This window comes from Poecilia formosa, unplaced genomic scaffold, assembly GCF_000485575.1.
Source record: "Poecilia formosa unplaced genomic scaffold, Poecilia_formosa-5.1.2 Scaffold3, whole genome shotgun sequence".
NCBI classification, from domain to species: Eukaryota; Metazoa; Chordata; class Actinopteri; order Cyprinodontiformes; family Poeciliidae; genus Poecilia; species Poecilia formosa.
This window is the reverse complement of record NW_006799942.1, coordinates 578,487-599,899: the sequence shown is the minus strand read 5'-3', so window position 1 is coordinate 599,899 and position 21,413 is coordinate 578,487. Positions and strand designations below refer to the sequence as shown.

Sequence of the window (21,413 nt, the reverse complement as noted above, 5' to 3'; positions counted from 1 at the left end):
TTTAATTTTAATATAGGTTACAGCTGAACACGTTTTTGTGACGTTTTGTTTGTATCCGCTGACAAGTTTTTCTTCAAATAAACAAAGAATCGTATTATTAGTTATTAAAACTACCCAAAATCTGCTTTTCATGGCAGTGCTACTTTTCTTTTTTTTTACTAGAACAGCGTAGCCGGATGTGACGTCTGAACCACATCAGCTTACGACCGCGTTGGGTAAGCTATCTGTGCACCATTTAGGCTTAAACGTTTGTCTGGTCTTTGAGTTAAACACAGAAAAAAACAAATATTTATTCGGTATGCTTGCTTGTATGTGTTTTAAGCAAAATGTATTTAGTCGAAACATACGGTTGCAAATTCATTCATATAACATCACTGTTAGCTTTAGCTTCCACGGCTAACGCTGCATCATTTACGCTAGCGTTAAACAAAATGGCCAGGAGTTTTAATTAACTGTTGGTTATATTTTTTGCCACAAAAACGTCGTTTTGTTTTCATTAATCTTCATTTATGTCTCCTTTTATTTAGTTTATTTGTCTTATGGTATGCTTATTACTTTCCTAAACCAATTTTCACTGCTAAAGTTAACGGTGATATTAGCTTAGCTTATAACACGCCTGCCAGAAAGCCACATCTTTGTAAATATTCGGACTCCTTTTGTACCATAACTCATGTTGAAACGTTAAAAAAACCAGTATGTTACAATTGTGCTATTACATTATATTTCTGGAGAGTTGCGGGAAGTTAGCAAATGGGTAGCTAACGTTCGGCGGGGAATAGGTTAGATAACCTAACGTCTTGTACCAATAAATGCTGTTGTTCTTTTCCAGATGTCTGGTTGATACAGAGATGAGCGGTGAGAACGTGAAGCTGTTTGTGGGAAACCTTCCTTTAGATGCTACTCAAGATGAACTAAATAAGCTTTTCGCTCCTTATGGAGAAATCGACACATGTTCTTTGCTCAGACAGTATGCGTTCGTGACCCTGAAAGGGGAGGGCGCAGCAGACAGGTATGTAACTGTCCATGATGTTTATTTGTAGCCAGAAATAGATTGGTGTTTTTGACTTGCCGAGATTGTAATAGACTGTTAAAAGTGCGGAAAGGCCATCAAGTTTCTTCCACCTTGGTTTAAATGTAAATTTTTAAAAAATATTTTAATTACAGATCAAATAATTTTAGGTAGGAAACTGTGAATGATCTCAATTATAGTCCGTGAAAACCCTTTTCTGGCATTGATCTACATTTAATTCTTAAATATATGCTTTAATTCAGTTTTGTTGTGTTATGCTGTGATTATCCTACAAACCCCTTGACTCGGGGAAACAACAAAGCAAGTGAAAATGAATTTTCCCCCAGTCAGCCAACCCTCTATTTACTCCTGACTCATTTAGTATGGAAATGTTTGTATAAACAGAGGTTTGGCTTAAAAATAGGAATTCCTGTAGTTTGCCAAAACCAGTTAACTGTTATGAAGCAAATTCTAAAAATTGTAGAATAATGTTGAAGTTCAGTAACCAGCAGGTTTAAAGGCACTGAAGTTAGATGTCAAAGCCGAAAACAGTAATATATTTTGAAAAACTTACAATTTGTTAATAAGTAGGTTAAGGATAAGGTGTTAAATATGAACATCCTTAAGGTACTTTAGTAATTGAAAGGGAGTTAAATTGTTTTAATTAGTATTGGTTCAGAGTTAAATGTCTTGCCAAAGGACACATGGAAATGTACCAAGGAGGAGACTAGAACTGAACCAATAACTTCCCAATTAGCCATCACTGTTCCAAAGCTGCCCATAATTGCTTTAATTTTGGATTATATTTGGAAGATTTGTAGCTGCTAAAATAAGAAATGTGCATTTACAATTTTACTTGTAGTCAGACATTTTAAAAGGGGGAATATGGGCAGATTCCCTTGAGCGTTAGTGCGCTATAATCTCTTGAGTGTTTTGTTAATGAAATAGAAAATGCTTCTGTATAAGCACTTCTCCTGGTTGGGTGCTTATAACTAGCTTGCTCAAGTGTTAAAATTAAATTATGATACAATTCAATTCCAATTAATAATGACTGCAGGTCCCATGATCACAATAAGTAAGATGATTCTTCTCATTTTGAAAAAGGCATTTTTTATTGTTTCAGAGAACCACCTAGAAAATATTTTACTAAACCATAACTTACATTATTAATAAGAATACACAAACCATTTTAAATGTACATAATCTTTGCTGAGTTTGTCCAAAGTCAATATCAATGTTTGCTTTACTGTGAGTTTTGGTTTGTCTAGATGTCTCCTCTGATTTGTCCTGTGTTTGAAGTTCTGATGTTGGTTTCACTCCCTCAGGGCCATACGGCATCTGGATGGCAAAGAGTACAGAGGCAGGCCGCTGGTTGTTGAAGAGTCGCGTGCCCGTCCGCCTAACTCCATTAAAGTGTTTGTAGGAAACATCAGCGCAACGTGTTCAGCAGATGACCTCCACGGGCTGTTCTCAACCTTTGGAAGAGTTTTAGACTGTGATAAAGTCAAAGGTAAAGGTATATAAACCAGAATGGCTAATAATACTCAAAAGAAATACAGAAATAGTCAAACATTTGTGTCCTGTAAGCTGATGGCTGCAAAATTTGTTTTGCAGCAAGATTATGCTCAAATGTTGGGTACGCCTTCGTGCATATGGAGAGGAAGGAGGAAGCCCTGGCAGCTATCGAGGCTCTCAACGGGACCATGTTCAAGGGCCGTCAGCTGGCTGTGGAGCTTTCCAAAGCGCAACCTTTGATCAATCAGATCCCAGGGGGCGGAGATTCATCTGCAGGCGGAGGTGTTGCAACTGAAGATGGAGAATCCAGCTTGCTTTCTTTCTTTTTAAAAAAATAAAATACAACCTTTCACACTTGTGGTCTTTGCTCCTTGCTTCCAGGTGGCAGAGAGGGTCTTCTTCCACGTCCTCCTCCGTCACTCGAACATCACCAGAGTCAAGCAGCTGTGCTAGCTGCTGCCGCTGCTGCAGCCGCTGGCCTGCCCATACAAGTAACTAAAATAATAAAACCAGCATTTTTAGTAATGGATAAAATCTAATAGTTAAATAACTGTACACCTTCCATTTCATTTTGATACCAATTAGTCAAGTCAGATTGGAGTTTCATGTCTTTTTAATAAGGTCTATATTTCTTCTTTCAGGTTCAACAAAGTGTCCATAACTCATTTTACAACACAACAACCTTTGACCCCACCTACGCTGCTCTCAAAGGCCTTACTAGTTCTAAGGGGGCCGATGGGGTGATATACGGTGCTCTTGCCAGCCAGGTGTATGGAGCCGTTGCTGACCAGGTCTACCAAGAACTGGCCCATCACAATCCTGCAGCTGAAGAGGCAGAGCAACCTGCTGTTCCAGATCCCACAACGCTCTTCGAAGCAGCAAGAGCCAAGTTCTTTCAGGAAGGACAGAAGGCGAGCTAACTTTTGTATTTAAACATGTTTTGCTAATACAAATTCTTAAAAAAAACAAAAAAAACTGTTTTTCTAATTAATATTTTTTCATTAAATTTGAATTATAGGTTCTGGCAGAGCAGCAGGCGGGAAGAAAAGCAGCAGCAGCAGCTGCTACATCAGAAAACGAACGAGACCGCAGTCCAATCAGAGGAAACCGGGCCCCTCTTCTTCCCGACCCGGTTCCCGGTTCATTTGCTCAGATACGCCCCAAACGACGCACGCTGCTGCCGACGCCACCTGGAGTCTCTGAAGAAGCAGCACCTGCCACCACTACGTCTGAAGGGGCGGATCCTGTTGCTAGGTAACACATTCATTTACAGTGGAGTTTAAAGAAAATCAGATTTCTATCGTATTTGAAGTCATTATTTACTGTTTCCACATAACTGTTAACGCAGTGATGTGGTGAGGAAAAACATTTTACTGGAGACACAACATGGAATGATGTACACTGCAAACACTAAATCTTATCAAGTAGCTTTGATTTAGTTTCTAGTGCAAATATTGTAGTACACTTGAAACAAGACAGAGCTAACATACAAGTAACTTGTCAGCAATAAATATTTTGTTTTAAGTCAATAATTTATTAATATTGATGAAAAATGACTAATTATTAGTTAAATAATCTGCCAGTGGAACAAGACGCCCATTATTTAACAGGTTTTTCCTTACAGGGTTGTGAGAAGCGCTGGTGGTTACCTCCAGCAGTCATTGAGTGACAGGTTTGGTAGAACAATAAATGTTTCCATATTGTAAGGGAAAATGTAATCCACTAGCAGATTATTTCACTTATAACTAGTTCTTTTCATCAATATTAAAGACTTATTAACTGAAAACAAGCTCCTGAAAAACTACTTGTAAGTTTGTTGTATTTCAAGTGTACTAAGATATTTGTACTAGAAACTAGACAAAAATACTTGGTAAGAAATTGTGTTTTTGATGTTTAAACTGGGAATAAATAATCTTACATTATCTAGGTCAAGCCAAAAAGTTTTTCCAAAGGTTCATTAAATATTTTCAGTATTTTGTAAGAGATGAGCTTTTAGTTGTTGTTTTTTTCCCCCTGCTGTTTTGACTTATTACTCAACTTGGACTTGCTCTCTAGGTCATACTCAGAATACTACCAGCAAATGCATCAGTACCAACAGTATCAGCAGTACCAGCAACAGTATCAGTACCTCCAATACGCTTACACCAATCCTCCTCCACCACCGCCTCCTCCACCGGGCAGCGCTCAGACACAAGCCCCTCCCACCACCACCCCTGCACCACCAGGGACTTACTCAGCACCGCCAACTTACGCTTCGACAGACGCCTATGCAGCCCCAGGAACATACGCCGCTTCAGGAGGTTACGACGCGTCGTCGGGTACCTACGACACTTCATCTGGGAATTACAATGCTTCTTCAGGAAGTTACGACGCCTCGGCAGGATATGACACGTCTGGAGGCTACGGTGCATCGGGAGCATATGATTCATCTGGAGCTTACCCAGCAACGGCAAACTACTCCACATCCACACCGTATGAGCAGACACCCGCACACGGGCAACCCACGCCCCAGCGTCACGATTACCCTTACCACACGCCAGAACCCCCTTACCGATAGTCCCACCCCTCCCCCAACACACTCCATACACACTGCCAATGTGTGTGCTCACGTATATGTATTTACATGAGGGACAGTTTAAAAGGAAACTCGAACAGGAAGCCAGGTTGTTTTCGAATGTGCTTTGCGTCTTAAGCATCGTTTCTTTTTCTTGGCTAAATGTTTTTCCCATTAATGACCAGTTAGCAAGAAGATCTCTAAACACGTGGAGATAATTCGGCAACTTGAAACGGGGTATTGGTCAGCTTTCAAAGTTTCTTTTTAGATGTTGTGGCAGAACTGGTTCCTAGTTGACTGTTGCCGGGGACAAGGTTAGGTTGGAGGACGAAGTTTAGCATTTTTACCTTGTTGCTGGATCAAGGCCCCTTTTATACTTTTCATAGTTTCTTTTCCACAGACTTGTTTTGTTTAAATGTTACTCAGTGATTTCCTTAGGGAATCCAGAATGTTGCATTTTCCTCAATTACTTTGCCCAACCATTTATTAAATTGCCAGGGGAAGCTAAAGATAAAAATATAATTCAATCGGTCAACAATGATCAATAAAATGTCAAATGTTCTCTGAATATCAGTCCAAGACTGTACAAAAACAGTTTTCTAACAGTTTCTAAAGATTTCTTGTCAGGGTTTTATTCCAGAAAACTGTTCTAGTGTTGTGTGAGTGGTGGGTGACCTGAGCCCAAACCTTTGCAGAGTGTATAGCAATCCTTGGATTAACTGAGTTTTAAGGCGCTCTTTTTCTGTTTATTCAGATAACGATTGCTGCAGTTGATACTTCTGAGTAGAGACGACCAGTTAATCAACCCCAAATCAGAGTCAGTCAGGAGTTTTTGTCCTGTGACAGACAGGTCAGTTATCAGAAGTTACATTTTTTTTCACCCAAAGTTATAAATCCATTAAAACTTAAAATTCCCATTTACAGTCCATAAATCGACCAATGGCGTCTACTTTAATGCCCTCAGTCAGCTGAATAAAAATAAAATGGTTAGGGATTGTGCTTTAGTGTTTGTAATGAATTATTTTTTGTATTATTCATAACTACTACCTCTGTCAGATCCCTGGAGCACAAATTTTCTCCTTTTGTTGTACATCTTAGAATAAAAAATGTGAATCAGCAGGTCAGAACGTATATTATAAAATTGGTGTTGAATATGAAAAGCTTGATGTTTTCCTAGCTGCAAATAATAGGAATTAAATGGCTTGAGAGGTAAATCTGACTTTTTGTTTTTGTTTTTTTACAGAGGAAAATCAAGGTGATACAGCTCACCGTGTAGCTTTATGAAAAAAAAAGTTTTGGCTGATGACGATTAGCTTCTGAGTTTTGCTTAATGAGCATTTATTTAAAAAAATGCTGATGTAATATTTTTGGCTTAGTCCGCTGTCGGTTTGATGTTGCACAGAAGGACTTGTTTGGTTTGAAGTGGTTGCGTATCAGTCGGGTCCCGTCAGCTGTCCCAGCATCAAAAAGGGATTTGTGAAAATGAAAAATTGAGTAAAATTTAAATGGCTTGGTTAATTTGAACTTGTTTTCCAAAGGTGTTTACTTATTTTCCTTATATAAGACTGAAGTTTGGTAGTTGTAAAAACAAAAGAGATTGAATTTCATTGCAACTTGGATAACGAATTAGAAATGGGAAGCTTCTCATTTTGCTCCTTGGCTGATATTGTAACTTCACAGTTTTGATCATTTGAGTGTTTTGGGCACAAAATGGTGCCGTCTGCCACAGGCTGTTTGACTTTGTCCCTCATTTTATGCCCACCAAAAGGGGGCACTTGACAACTGATTATTTTAAAGTAAATTTCAAAATTCTGCTAAGGAAATGTGTTTGTAATATGACTTCATTAAAAATAATCTACCAGAAGCCACTTAGTTATTTCAGTTTGATCAGGGGTCATTTAAATAATAAATTGGTCAAACTGCAGACCAGAACCAACATAAATAGATGTATGTTGTAACACACAGATATTTTTAGATATTAACATGCAGTTTAATTCAATCAGACAAGCATATTTTGACTATCACAATGCACAGCCAATCAAAAGACCAATTCATTCCCCATTTTTCTTCACCAGACCGTTTACTTGTACAATAGGGTTCTGGTATTTTAGCTACTAAAGCATTAGATCAGACTCTTTGGACTTCATTCACAATTCACTTTCATTCTTTAGTGAAAATAGATTTAATACATTTACGTCATCGCATAATTTTGGACTGTTGTTTTTTGTTGTGTACATATTTGAATTTGCAAAAGCCAGGAGTAATGTCACTGAGCAAACAGTTATTTAAATTTTCTATTAGTAGCTATTTTTCCTTTTTTTTTCTCCTGTTGTCAGGTTCCCCTAGAAAACATCAGACCTATAAGGGAAATGTACACTTTGGTACGTATGTATTGTAGTGGTTTGAAGTTGAGATTGCAAAAATTGTTGACTACAGTCGTCTTTTGAGAGAGCTGTAGGATTATTTCCTCTGTTATATCCTGTGGTTTTATTCGGGTGTTGGCTGGGTGGAGAAGAGGCGATGTAGGAGTTGCTTCTGGATTGCTCCAGCGGCAGTGTGAAGGGCAGATTATTTTTTTCCTCTTGGCTGTTTTCACCAGAGCACACCTTTTTATTTTAAGTCAAAACAAGGATTTGTTTTTTTTCTGGAATCCCTATCACAGTTAAATAACAGCTTAACTCACCGCTTAAATCAAAATGGATTTTTTTCTTTTCTTTAACACATCAAAAGCAGACCAAACATGCTAATTTACTGTCGTCTCACAGTATCCATCTCGTTTTTCATGGGACACCTGAACTGACAGTTTTAGGTTCAAATGACACATAGCAACTCAACATTTCCACATTATTCCACCTTCTCCATGTGAACTGTTAGTTGCATGCATTGTTGTTGCTGCTGCTCCAGCCACCTTCTTCCTCTTGCTGATTATTGCAGCTAGAGTGGGAGGGAGCCAAACTGAGCCCTTGCCCTGGACGTACGCCGCACGCAGCTGTAGAGTGGGATGGGGGAAACAGCAGCGTTAGGCCTGAAACTGCTGTGGACGATGGGGGTGTCCCCCCACTAAAGGTAAACACTCAGACCACACACTCCTGCCCCGGCCCGAAACACGTGAACACACTCACAAGCACATATTTTTTGACTTAACAGCATCAGCTATGTCCATGCTCACTATTCCTTTTTTCCTGTCTTTGGGATTTTAACTTGTCAGGATACCTGGAATAATTTCCCCTGTCTTTTTTATTTCCTTTTCTTTTTTAATGGGAGAGAATCTTTTTTTTTTTCCTCCTCTGGTTTTCCGGCTTAGATTTCTTCAAGCATACTGAGCGATACATTCCTGTTTCTGACTTGAAAAGTCACATAATTCTTTGAGGACATTTATACCACCTTTATATTTAATCTGACCGTTTTCAGCTGCCATTTTGTTTTTACTGCTACCTGCCATTTAAAGAATACCAGGCAATCACAACCAGAACCAGATTTGGGACATTTCAGTGGGTTGGGATGTTTTAGGTTTAATAAATGTGACCTGGCGGCCACTTTGGGGTTAAGTGCCTTGATGAAGAGCCCTCCATTTCAGAGTTGAATAACCTGGCTCAGGATCGGTTGCTGGTTCGACGCTAGACTCCCCGTCTCCTAAAAACAATTTTTTTGATGCCACTTTCAACTTGTAAGAATGACAATGAACACAAATTCTACCATGTTGTTTTAAATTACATTTTGTCCTTTTTGTTCTTTGAAATGTTTCATTATCAATAAATGAATTTCAACCAAGCTGCATTATTTTTGTGTGTATATTTGTAAAGATTGTGCTTTGATAGGAATAACTCGGAGATGAACATCAGATGATGTTTTTATTAAATTTTCTTCTTCCAAAAAAAACCATTTATCTATCTTTTAGATAAAAAACAAACTAAAAAAAACAAAAAACTATGCAAACCTGATGGTAATTTGATCGCTTTAATATTAAAAAAAAATTGCTGGAAGAAATTTAAACGAGAACCTACTCCCTGCAAGGAAGAGTTTGTCATAGACACTGCTGAGTTTCATGCACTCAGCAACAATGAACAGCTAACAAATGGACACAAGGGGGCCGGATGAGTGTATTGAATGCAGTATAAACAAATGGTATGCTGAGGTAATAAGATGACATAGTTTATGCATGTAAGTTAACATATAAAACCGATACAGAGTGGGGAATCTACTCAGCAACATGAAAACGCAGCAGTTTCCAATAAAAGCAAGTCAGGTATCCAGCAGCCAGACAAATGGGGGAAGTCCAAAGTTATTTGCCTTTCAAACGAATCATGTAGAGTATTTGTCAAGTAGAAATATTCCTTTTATTGATATACTATCAACTAGGGTTGTATAGTCATCTGTTGCATACTAATAAAATTACATTTTATAACTTTTTACAAGGCAAAAATAATGGAATTGCTAAAAAAAATGTAAGAGTATTTTTATTGGATTGGTATTTTATTATGCTCACCTTTAGTTGAGCTCCTTTCACAGGAGCTACTAATTATTTTGAGAGGCTCAGTCAAAGTCCTGACTTGAAGTTGAAACGATCTGTAGAGGGACTTCACGATAAGTTTATCCAACATTACTAGATCTTATACATGCAATGGCCACTTTATTAGGTACATTTGTTCAATGAAATGTTGGCAAAACAAGCGAGTCAATTGCAGGGCAGCAACTCGATGTATTTATGCATCTAGACATTTGAAGCGATTTGTTGAAGAAGAAAAGGGGAAAAAGTTGGCTTTGAATTTGGCATAATTGTTGGTGCCAGGTTGGGTTCCTGAGTATTTCAGGAAGTGCTGATCCTGGAATTTTCATGCACAACCCTCTCTTTGGTTAAAAACAAAAATATCCATCATGAGTTGTGATTGGACACAAAAAAGCCTTTGTGATGTCTGAGACGAATGGATTGACTGGTTTAAGGTGTTAGAAAGGCAAAAATAATTCAAATAGCTGCCTGTTAGGACATTGGCATACATCTCTGAACTTCAATGTAAAGAGTCACAGTAGCAGGAGACGACTTCTGTCAGCTCAGAACAGAAAAGTTGAAGCTACGATGAGGCATATTTTTGCCAAGAAGTGTTAAATTGATAGTTCTGAATGTTTACAGGGTGTACAACATTCTACTAGTAAGTTGTACCTAATAAAGTGGCTGGTGTGTGGTTTTCATTAGTTAGTATTTGATTTCGCTCATCTATAGTTATGCCCAAGATTACCTATACCCTTTGCAGATTTTAAAGTCATCTTAATTTTACCAACATATCTCCTCTGACTGAAAGTACGAATCATTTTGAGTGGCCCAGTCAAAGTCCTGACTTGAATTTGAAACTATCTGAAGAGTAAAGGAGGGTAAAGATGCACTCCAAGATAAATTGCTAAAAAAAAAAACAAAACAAAAAAACCTGAAATGTCCAAAAAGTTGGCCAGCAATCTTTTAAGAGATATGTTATTTCCTATAGCTAAAAAAGTCTTTGCTGAAGGAAAACAATGTTAAACTCAATAGTTAATGCTATTTTCCTGATTTGCTTTGTCTTCATTGTTAAAAGCAAACTGAAAGCTTCCAGTGAATCATTTCTGGAAACCACTGCATTGTGGAAGATGACTGGGATTTTGGTATTTGATGGTAGACAGGACGACACCCAAACACTTTGAAACACCACACAACGTGAACCAGACCAAACACGTGTTACAGTACTTTGAACCACAAACCTCCCAAGATACTGCTGGCTTGATATGAAAAAGGAGCGAGCATTCAAACACACGTATTGAAAATAGCAACGCTTTAATAAAGAGCAATTTTTACAAGACTGCAATGTCTAGCTAGTTAGGTGGTAACCGGCATTGACATCCATGGCGTTTTAGAGATGCAGTCGTGGTAACTGGGTTTGAAGTTTGATGGGTTACTTGCAAGTTGCATTGATCCATGCGAGGCAACCTTCAAACAGTTACAGACCCTACATCGTAAAACAGCTGATGATGAATGTCAAGAGGTAAGTTTAAAAAAAAGAAGTCTCAATGAGCAAGTTCATTTTCCAAACACACCGGTAAGAGTGAGTTCACACTATGGTCATGCTTTTACCGGGCACACAAGCCAATAAAAAGACGACACATAATCATGCAAAAGAGACAGTTTAGTTTGTCTTTAGAAAATAAAAGAACCAAACCAAAAAAAAAAAATCCTTGGAGTTCTGATATCATCCATCCTTAGTGACCTTGGATAAGAAGCTGCGCTTTGATGATGACTTTGGTGCAAAAAATGTTCCTGTTTCAAAGAGGACAGACCCCGTCCTGTCCTCTTTTTTTCAATGAAGACACTCTTGGTATTGACCAGTTGTGATAGTTTACCCCTGACCCCTCCCGCCCACCCTCTTCCACCTTGAGATGGACACAAAGAGCACAAACATCGACCCAAGCCCACCCGCCCATCCCTGGATGATGACACCTTCAAAAATACAACCATTCAAACACAGATACAGCAATAAATTGTCCAACATACAGTAAGTCATCCAATGGGGGCTTTGATCACGTTCACAGAGAGAGCACGGCTAAAAACACATGAACAGCATTACCTATATACAGTGGGGACACGGTAACAGTCAGATCCCAGGGTGGGTTGAGTCGTGGAGCTGAATAACTCACTGAATAAAGCTTTCAGCTGAAGAAGAAGGACAAACCACTGGAACAAGAATGATGGAGGAGTGTAACAACAGCTGAACTCGTCAAATAGGTGAAACCTCACAACATATGCCTGCTTGGTGATGATTTCTAACACAAGTCTCTGCTGGTAGTAGAGTCTTAGGTGCAGGGAGCCTGGTATCGGTTCATTTTTAACCTTTAATCACAGTACACTAACGTACTTTTGGTCTTCTCTGAAGATTTGGTTAGAAATAACCCGCCGTCTGAAGAGTTCAGTTTGACTGTACTCAGCAGGCGAACAATCCACCTACAGCTGATGTGTTGTACAGACTCAGACACTGTCACAAGAACACTCAATGCTAAGTTAGTACACACTACCATCTCGCTTAGAGACCCTCCATCTCTAACCGAGGAACATGACCCTGTTAATCTCTATGCGAAGGCATGTGCACACAAACACACAAAGTACATGTACATAGAACAGACACAATCAATAGAAAACGACTTCACCCCCAATCGATTATTGCCCCTTTTCACTGTACATCCCAGCAATGATTTTAAGGTTTTTGTGCAGCAGAGCATTGTTCCTTCTTCGAAGGTTTGTGCTATAAATATATGTATATATATATCATCAGACTGTGTCTGTCTTGACCTTGGATCTGCCAGAAAATCCACATTAGCGTTTAATGCCTCATTAAGGCTTCTCGTCTCGGGCTGTCTGGATTGATCTGTGCGCCATCACTGCAGGCGTTAGCAGGGTTGTGATCAGAAGACTTTACCCTCGGCCTCTTTCTGATGGTTGGGTGTTCACTGGACTTCTCGCAACGACCTTAAGCTGTCCTGTTTGTATACGATAAGACTTCATGAACCCAAGTCTTCTCGGTAAAGGATGCACAAAGACTGAAGTGCTTACCCCAAATCCAGTTTTTCTCAGGTGAACAAGACTTAAGATGTAACTAATTTAGGAGACAGAGAAAATTAAACAATTTCTGACTGGTTAGACTGAAAATCCCCTTCTATGTTTCACTATTAGAGCAGTACAGGTATACAAGAGAAGGTTAAAAAACAAGCAGGAAAAATGAAAAATAATTCTATACAGAGAAAACATGGACAAACAAATTACAGTGTTGAAGAAAGCTTCTAAACAGACTAAAGGTGTGAAAAAAGACAGTTAATGAGGTTTCACAATATCGCACAGTTGCAGAAGGGGAAACAAAGAAGGAAACAGTGTGTACAGTAAGTCCCCAAGTAGCAAAGTTAGTATGAGAGGTCTGTTTACATCCAAATGCAATAGCTGGGTCTGGCTCAGTGCTTTCATCGGTTAGTTCCAGTGCAGTAACACATTGGCACCCGGCAACATAGTCATGACATCAGGTACCAAAAGATAATTTACACACACACACACACACACACACACAAAGTTCAAACTCTAAAGCGCTACGTCCATTTACAACCACACAGGCATACCCAAAAAATCATTGTTTTACGCATTTAAGAACAAATGATCAAAGATGCTGCTCACTGAAATGTAGAAAAAAAGCTAACACCCGCAAGCATTCAAATCACTTGTGATTTCAAATGATGGTGACAAGCAATCAGGAACCAATCTTAACAAGATGCTAGAATCATCTAAGCAGAAACACACCCTTGGCAAAAGTTCACATTGAGTAAAGTGCCAGCAAATGATCGAATCAGAGAAAGAGATGTTTGCCCTCCAAGTTTGATTCAGATGTTGGATAGGGAGAGATGTGGGTAAGTTCCCATACTGGTTATTAACAGGAGGGGCGGCTCAGGAGAAGGTGAAGAACCTCCGTATAGCTGTCAGTCTCTGCTATGTCAGCATAGGCTGTGATTGCCATTAGAAGAGGCCAAACAAAGATAAGCTGGGCTGAACTGATGAGGAGGCTCCGATGCTCCATGGTTGTACTGGGTTAAAGACAGACAAATCAGTAGCCACATGGAGAATAGAGGGTGAAGTGACAATAAATTGACATCAGCATTTCATCTTCTATTAATCCTCCGCTCCGGTCCTCCAATCCCCTTGCCGTTCTTTCTTCCTCCTGCACTGGATTTGGTTCTGTATTTGTGTTTGCCATCAGCTCTTTCTTTTCCATCTTTCTCTTGCCTCTTCTCTTTCAGCTTTGCTGCTATGGTTACAACATCATCTCTACATGAAATGCATCTGCAGAAGGCAAAGAGGAGAAATGAGAGTAATTCAGTCCAACAAAACACCTCATCAGGCTTTCAGGCAACTATTGATATCGATAAACACATTCCTTGCTGCAGTGCCAGGAAAACGTGTAACATAACACATTTCTAAACATTTAGTCATTAGTCCCCATAAGCACTGCACCTGTTATTGCATCATTATAATAATGCATCACAGTTCTTGGTTTTTCAGGAGCTTGAATAAATATAAATTTTGTCGTACAAGCAAGGAATACAACATCAACATATATTCATGATCTGATTACTTTTATTTAACGTGTAAATTAATTTAATAATTGTTTATATTGTTATTTAGTGAACCCCTAGTGTTTACATGCGTTAGGATGCTTCCACATAGTGAAAAAACTAATCTAGATTAATATTTGGTAGATTTGTGACAGTATATTTCATGATACTGAAATGATTTTGATACATTTATATCATAATGTAGCCTGAAACTGTAAAAACAGCATATTTCTTGCACCTTTGAAACCTTAAAACACCTGCAAACAACATCGTTATTGCCACATTGTACTTGAACTCAGTGCCCTTTGTAAGGCTAAAATATGTTTTCAAATTTGTTCTTTTTTATATGAGAGCCAGAGTTAAAATTTTTGTGTCAGAGGAAATTTCTAGATAAGCTTTGGATGATGTTAAATTGCCTACAAGCTTATATTTCAGGGACTCTAAAGTAGCTCAACATATGCAGAGCATTTTTTGACATTATCAAGACAAGTCTTCTCCCTACATAATTTTTTTCTCTGCAGTCTCAGCCGCTTTGTGTCTCAGTAGTTGGTGGATTATGTTGCATTTACATCATTGCACTGGTGTTTCTGTGTCTGTGTTACCTGTGTACCCGGGATGGGTCCAAAGGGATTGGTGGGTCTCAGGACAGGCTGGTTGTACATGACAGGCTGTGGGGGAATCATGGGAACACCCCCCATTTGATGACTCATCTGAGGAGGGAGCTGGTTAAAGCACAGGTGACAACAAGTGGGTTGACAAGAGTTTTAGTATTTGTTTTTTTTTATGAACATGTTATTTCTGCAAGGTTCACAGTTATACTGTACCATTCCATACACAGGCACTTGGGGTGTCGTCATAGGAAAAGCCATTGGTGCTGGAGCCTGCAGAGGGAAAAATAAAAAAAAATCAATGCTGCTATTAGTTCTACAACTCTACATTCATATAAAAAGTAGAATATGCTTTCTGATGAAGCTCTTTAGTATTTAGCAGGTATTTACTTTTTTTTTAATATATATATAAAAAAGTGTGCCATGACTCTGTAATACTCTCATCTTAAATGTCATGTTTTCACTTGAAGAAAATCATCATAAATATCAGGAATAAAGGAAAACAACAGTAAGATGGAGTTGATGTTACGGTGAAGTGTTGATTAAACTTACATATCCTGTATAGATCATCCCATTCTGTTGAGTTAGAGAGAAAAAAAGAGAAAATGTTGAATTCTGGCCCTTGTGCTCAAAGCTAAACTTGTGTCACTTCTTAAAATGTCCAAAAGTGCAGAAACCAGACCGTTGTCCATTACTCATGATAAAATCACTTCCACTTTGTATTCAGGTCTTGCCTCAGACTTTCTGAACCATTTCCTTACAAAACGAGCAGTTTGAGTAAAGAGGCTATCCGGTCCAAAAATTATGAAGATGAAACCAGATTGAATGGAAAAGACAGAGAGATAATAACTTGACGCACAAAGGCCAAAGATGGATAAGTGATGGTGTCCTTGAAGGTTCAAGGCTCTGTCGAGAAGTAATTTCTGCTACTTATATTAAGAAAAAGTGGTAATACTTACTCAAGTATGCAGATGGTTGGGACTGTTCAGTGTGTATCATTAAATTAAATATTAGTAGTGCAGTCAAATAAAATTTATTTTTAAGATTTACTGTGTACCTGTAATATTTATTTTCCTGTGTCATAATCCTTAAAAGACAAAACGTAAGCAGAAATATTAGCCGTGTGGAAACGTTTTTGTCCATTCAGATTAAAGTTTTATTATGGCAGATTCTACATGTATTTGAAAAAAATAAATAAATAGAGTGGATAATCTGAAACATTTTTGATTGAGTCAATTTTCTTGCATCATAGTCTCAGTGTAAACTCCTCTACAGCTGCTTTTTTTCTGTTGGAGGATTTTAAATGAAAGACTCAATGTCTGTGGAGGCAGGCGGAGTAAAGTCTTTGCAAAGTAACACTTTGGGGATAAAAACCTTTTATGACAGATTGTTTTAAAGCATTTATGTTCTGAGGCACAAATAAAATAAGCCACAACTTGAATCATTTAAATATAAAAGAAAAAGTTGAGTTTTGTAACATCATGTCTGATTTCATTTATTAAACATCTGCTAACGTTGCACATTTTCTCTGGGTTTGGGGTAATTATAACTCTGTTTCAAAATGTAACTTTAACGTCTCTTTTGTTTCTTTTTCTCTGGGAAACGTGTGTGAAATTAAATCTGGGTTGGTGAAATTGATCTAAAAATCCATTTGCACCTTTTCGCAGAAGTTGGTAGAGTGTGACGCTCTATAAGTTTTGCAGAATGAAGATGATGTGAAAGAGACATCAATCATCATATAGCTGTTGAAAGTCAGTTTTTATCTTTGAAAATTGATTATGATTGCAGTTTCTACTTCTTATTGATGTTTTAGATTGTAACTTCTGCGATTAAGAATTTCAGATTGATGCTTTATTGGTCTGATTTTACTGTTTTACTGTTGCTGCCTCTTCCAATGCAGCGGTACTGATGTCTCTAAAGATAAAACCACGTTTAATTAAGTAGAAGCAATAACTAATGTTGCAGCGTTAAAACTGAGTTATACTAGCTCTAGCTAATGTTTTTTTATTAACACTGATTAAGTAAGTGCACAGTTCTCTTTTGCAATGGAAATGCAAAAACCAAAAGTCCCAGGGGCAATTTAAAGTTCTTGATAAAGAAGTTTAACAGTTTGGCTCATTGGAAACATGCAAAACAATCATAATGCCAAACTAGAGACTCTGGATTGGGGCTCTATGACCTTTACAAACCAAAGACCTATTTTTGTCTTCAGTCCAATCAAAATTAGTTAGAACTGCTAACCTTTTTTTTTTAAAAAAAGGTTAAAAAAAACAAAACTTATAATTTTCCATTTTCAATAAATAAATGTGTGGTCATTTAAGAGTATCACAATTTCATATCTATTTTTACAAATGGAGAAAAACAAAACGTATGCTGCAGCTGTTGCTATAAATTCTGTTATATTGACTTTTTTTTTTTCAAAGCTTAGAATGCATAGACATACTAATCTAGATATGTCATTCGTCCTCCCTAATTCATGCTGGTTGATTTTGCAGAAATTGATGGTTGGAACTGAATATTACCAACGAAACCAACACATAATAACTGCCTGACTAGTTCTGTCTTGCTGAGCATTTTTGGATAAAATCACCAAGCTGAAATTTGAGAACAATGAGCGAAAGTGAACGAAGCTCTGGTTACCATCTGAGGGACGGGCATGGGTGCAGGCGCCATGGGATGGGTCGCGTGAGTCCAGTTGGTGTTGGTGCACATCGTCTTTGACTGCCAGCCGCTCCCTCCTGTGGGTTTCTTCTCCACCAGCTGGCTCCACTGGAACTCTGGCCTGATGCAGAAACACACACAGAACAGCAATTTACATACAAAAAATGAATTTCAAAACGTCACAATGTCATTGGAAAGTTAATCAATTAAAAAAGTCAAACTCAGATATCATATAGATTCATTAAGTATGTTTCAAATATTTATTCAAGATGATTTTGATGAGTTACAGTTAGTGCAAACCCATCCAGTAATAGACTTCATGTTATATTATGGCCTCCATCATTGGTGCCCAACATGCAGAAGAGCTGAAGGGCTTTAGTCAAAAAACTGAGCCACAGGCTGATTCGCTCCATGTTACACCGCAATGATGCAGTAATTCATACAAAACAAGAAAATAAGTGCTGGTACTTACTGTGCACTGCATGGACTCAAAAATCTGTAGGCCCAAATTGTTGTAATAAAAAAAAATTATTTCTGTAAAATTCAACCTGTCTGAATAACTATATATTAGGTTTTCACTAGCTGTAAGCAATAATCATTCAAAGTTAAAGAAATAAACTTGAAATATGGTACTCTGCAAATTAATCAAATTTGAATTTTACTTTGAAAAGTTAGTTACAGAAATAAACATTTATATAACGATTCTCTAATTATTGAGATGTACCGAAAACCTTTTGGTTACGGGTTAGCTCACTCACTTTTTAGCCGGTGTGCCCCCAAACTGTAGGTCTAAGAGAAGAAACACAAATTACATGAAGTGGAGTAACTAGAGAAGAAAACATGGCAGCAACAATGATTGATTTTACTTACTTCCAACCAAGTTTGCTAATGAAGCGTCCAAATCATTGGGCAACATTTTACCAGAGTGCAACGGAGCTCCAGGACTGTGAATCTGAGTTGGTGGGGACGGCTTTAACAGGTCTCCTGACATCCAAAAAATGAAAAAAGGAGAGAAGAGAGCAAAAGAGTACAAGACATGAGGCTAGAGTCAGTTAGGTTCCATCTGGTTATTGTTTATCTTTAAGCAAATGGGAAACTAAAAGGCACAATTTTACAACATTGACTGTTCATTTGTGTGCAGGCTTGTGGCTCATAATAGCTACATGTAAACTATCAAGACCAAAATCAAGAAATATGTTTTAAAATAATCTGAAAGTGCAAAAACAAGAGCAGAGCAGGTGAGAATGCAACCAAAGGTTTGCAGAACGATAACAAATGAGAAAGCAAACATAACATAATGTCTGCCTAAAAGAAAAGTAAGGAAAGCAAAGTGGTTAGCTTGAACTTTGGTTAATAAAGTAAACATTATTATATGATTCATCAAGTGAAGAGAAGGATAGAAATGTCTGGGAGCAACAGGGTGGAGACCTAACAAACAGGCATTAATGGAGGGATTTAAAAGTGCCTTGATGGAACCAGTCTGACTGAAATTCACCACATTAGTGAGAAATGACCACTTGTGACAAAAACGGTACTTTGGAACACTAAAATTCAGGCAATATATCACATTTTTGCTCTGAGACATGCAAACAGACATTTAACAATGCTTCATTGCACATTGCAGATCCAGAAGTCACATCATCCATAAATGGTACTCAAATCTGATTTTAAGAGAGGCAAGGCTAAAAGGATTTTCAGTTGTCCAAAAGTGTTTTAAAATAGTTGATCTGCTCTGAAGAACAACAGAAAGTATTTCTTCTTATTTCAATATTCATAGGCCTTATGTTCTTTACTCTGCCTTTAACAGCATTCTCTGCTACATGTTTGTAAGAGTTTGGCTGTTTGTGCGGTCCTACCTCCCCAGGCATTGTTGTTGTTGGGCACAGTGTGTGTGGTCTGGATGGGGGTGAAGCTGGGCTGCAGGGTGAACAGCTCACTGGTCAGGTTTGGCACACTAAAACCAAAGAAAAGGGAAGATTTACATCTCAGGCTTTTAATGTAATTTACAACGGAGGCTGGGCAGTCTGAATTATGGTAAGAGAGTAAGATGAAGTTGGACTCACTGGTTATTGATGGGTACACTGGGAGAGTTTGAGAAGAGATCCGTGGCCCCGCCGCTGCTGTTGGCACTGCCCACCGACTGGGTGCTGGGTGAAACAGTGGGCGTCTGAATGTCGATCACTTTGTTTCCGTCGTCCTGCATGGAAAGCAGCAGAAAATTATGCATGTTTTTTTTTTTTATTTGTGTCCTGCTTGTTAAAATATTAATATTTATCACTTTGGGGGAAAAATTATGACCTCATTGTTTTATTTGAAGAAAGAATGTGCTGCAAAACTGCCTTATTTACACTCTCCCTTTCCTTCTATTCACTGTGCACTTCTTTATGTCATGGGCTGGCAGCCAGACAGGCAGTTTATTTCATTGCACTGCAGAATTAATGCACAAGCCTATTCAACTCTAACAACACTGTGGAGCACAAAGAGACTTGACGTATGGATTTCTTCACAGTTCACTCACATTTTAGGAGGATTTTTTCCTAAAACACCAATAAAATCTATGCACACAATCTCATTGTGGTGTAACCATGCATCGTTTTCACTCATTTTAGCTGCAGAAAGGTGTCATTTAAGGTGGATTGTCAAGGTCTCACCTTGTGCTGCTGCAGCCGGTTGTCCTCTGTCTTGTCATCCATGCGGCTGAGAGAGATACCGGCGCTGGAGAGAGACGACACTGTGCTGGATCTGGTAGTGAGATACATTATTTACCCTCCTTGTTTAAAAAGAAGCCATGCTTAATCTCTTCATGTTGCCTTGATCTTTTACCAAGACTCACATAAAACTAATTTTGTAACTTTCCTGCTGTCTGCTAAAGACCACAAAATTTTTGCAGCCAAGTGCAATTATGTTAACCATAAGTGCAATTAAAGGACAGATGAATGCGTCAGCCAGTTGATGAGGCCAATAAATTTGCAATACCACTGTGAAAAGCAGCATCAGCAGTTATTTCACTGCATCAGCTGCTGATTATCTCAAATGGCTCAAAAACCATTGATGAGTGTAATAGATTGCCATCAGACATTAGTGGTATCAGCCATTATCAATCACTAATACAGACAAATTTTTCCACAGGGTGTGCAATTCAGAGCTTTTCATCCAGAATGGATCGGGTTCAGTAAGATTAGGTGGAAGAGCTGCAGAGGCGTGTGGCTCAACTCTTCACGTTCTGCAGAGAGAATTAAGTCTGATGATACATATTTGAGATGTAAATAATTAACATATTTCCTGCTGGCTGAATGAACAACAACAGTGACGATGTCTCGTTGGTCCAGATCAATGTCATTTTAATTTATTGCGTTAGACATTATTTAAAATGCATTTTCCCCAAACATGACTAAATCATACATTGAAGTAGTGGAGCACAAACATAATAAAATGTACTGAGATGAAAACATTTCAAAATACATAAATATTACCACATAATAATCACTATATCTGTACAGAAAAGGAATGAAAAGAAGAGCTAGTATTTTCATATCCCAACATTAATTCATTCATACCGTATAAAACAATAACTGTAAATCTGGTTCATTGGAAAATTAGGAATACGTTGCTTGATTCTCCTGAATGGAAAACTGAATCAAACTGCTTTATAGTTTAATTTAAGCTAACCGTATTTCTGTCTGTTCTTATTAGATTGTTTTGTGCTCTAAACAGTTAAGATTAAAAAAAAAATTCAGCTTCTTGACAGATCTTAAGACATATTTTAATCAGACCAATGTATTCTTATGATCTGTACAACCCCTGGCAAAAAGTATGGAATCACCAGTCTTGGATGAGCACTCATTCAGACATTTCATGCTGTAAAACAAACTCAGATCAAAAACATGATACAATATTAAGGTCGTTCCAAAGTGCAACTTGTTGGCTTTCAGGAACACTCAAAGAAATGAAGAGAAAA

General features: G+C 38.1%; 2 protein-coding genes across 10 annotated transcripts in view; one reads left to right on the top strand and one right to left on the bottom strand.

Moving 5' to 3' along the window:
• Window positions 1-155: 155 nt before the first annotated feature.
• Window positions 156-10,557, top strand: rbm14a (RNA binding motif protein 14a). Of its 4 annotated transcripts, XM_016672182.1 has the most exons (9): window positions 156-215; window positions 830-1,009; window positions 2,335-2,525; window positions 2,624-2,806; window positions 2,906-3,015; window positions 3,166-3,435; window positions 3,543-3,778; window positions 4,580-4,996; window positions 8,013-10,557. In XM_016672182.1, the coding sequence occupies exons 2-9, from the start codon at window positions 849-851 to the stop codon at window positions 8,014-8,016; spliced, it is 1,572 nt and encodes a 523-aa protein (XP_016527668.1). In that variant the 5' UTR covers window positions 156-215; window positions 830-848; the 3' UTR covers window positions 8,017-10,557. The 4 variants fall into 4 exon arrangements, with proteins under 4 accessions (XP_016527668.1, XP_007553151.1, XP_007553146.1 ...); XM_007553089.2 differs by having other exon boundaries at window positions 2,335-2,519; window positions 4,580-10,557; XM_007553084.2 differs by having other exon boundaries at window positions 4,580-10,557.
• Window positions 10,558-11,237: 680 nt separating this feature from the next.
• Window positions 11,238-21,413, bottom strand: part of LOC103138726 (phosphatidylinositol-binding clathrin assembly protein-like) — a 31,974-nt gene continuing 21,798 nt past the window's right edge. For 3 of the 6 annotated variants that reach the window (XM_016672155.1, XM_016672158.1, XM_016672167.1), the window contains 11 exons: window positions 20,107-20,197; window positions 19,519-19,652; window positions 19,312-19,409; window positions 18,326-18,439; window positions 18,214-18,244; window positions 17,928-17,951; window positions 17,435-17,576; window positions 15,347-15,370; window positions 15,011-15,067; window positions 14,789-14,908; window positions 11,238-13,914 (listed from right to left, as the gene is read on the bottom strand). In XM_016672155.1, coding sequence (XP_016527641.1) covers window positions 13,900-13,914; window positions 14,789-14,908; window positions 15,011-15,067; window positions 15,347-15,370; window positions 17,435-17,576; window positions 17,928-17,951; window positions 18,214-18,244; window positions 18,326-18,439; window positions 19,312-19,409; window positions 19,519-19,652; window positions 20,107-20,197 — 850 coding nt within the window. In that variant the 3' untranslated portion in view covers window positions 11,238-13,899. The remainder of the gene's footprint in view (window positions 13,915-14,788; window positions 14,909-15,010; window positions 15,068-15,346; window positions 15,371-17,434; window positions 17,577-17,927; window positions 17,952-18,213; window positions 18,245-18,325; window positions 18,440-19,311; window positions 19,410-19,518; window positions 19,653-20,106; window positions 20,198-21,413) is intronic. The other 3 variants (XM_016672160.1, XM_007553055.2, XM_016672162.1) reach the window with 2 other exon arrangements.

Bases quoted from the DNA above. Each gene is read 5' to 3' on its own strand.
- rbm14a (XM_007553084.2), top strand. From the start codon at position 849: ATGAGCGGTGAGAACGTGAAGCTGTTTGTGGGAAACCTTCCTTTAGAT. The intron at 2,526-2,623 runs GTATATAAACCA...TTTGTTTTGCAG, and splicing joins TGATAAAGTCAAAGGTAAAG to CAAGATTATGCTCAAATGTT. The intron at 3,779-4,579 runs GTAACACATTCA...CTTGCTCTCTAG, and splicing joins GGGGCGGATCCTGTTGCTAG to GTCATACTCAGAATACTACC.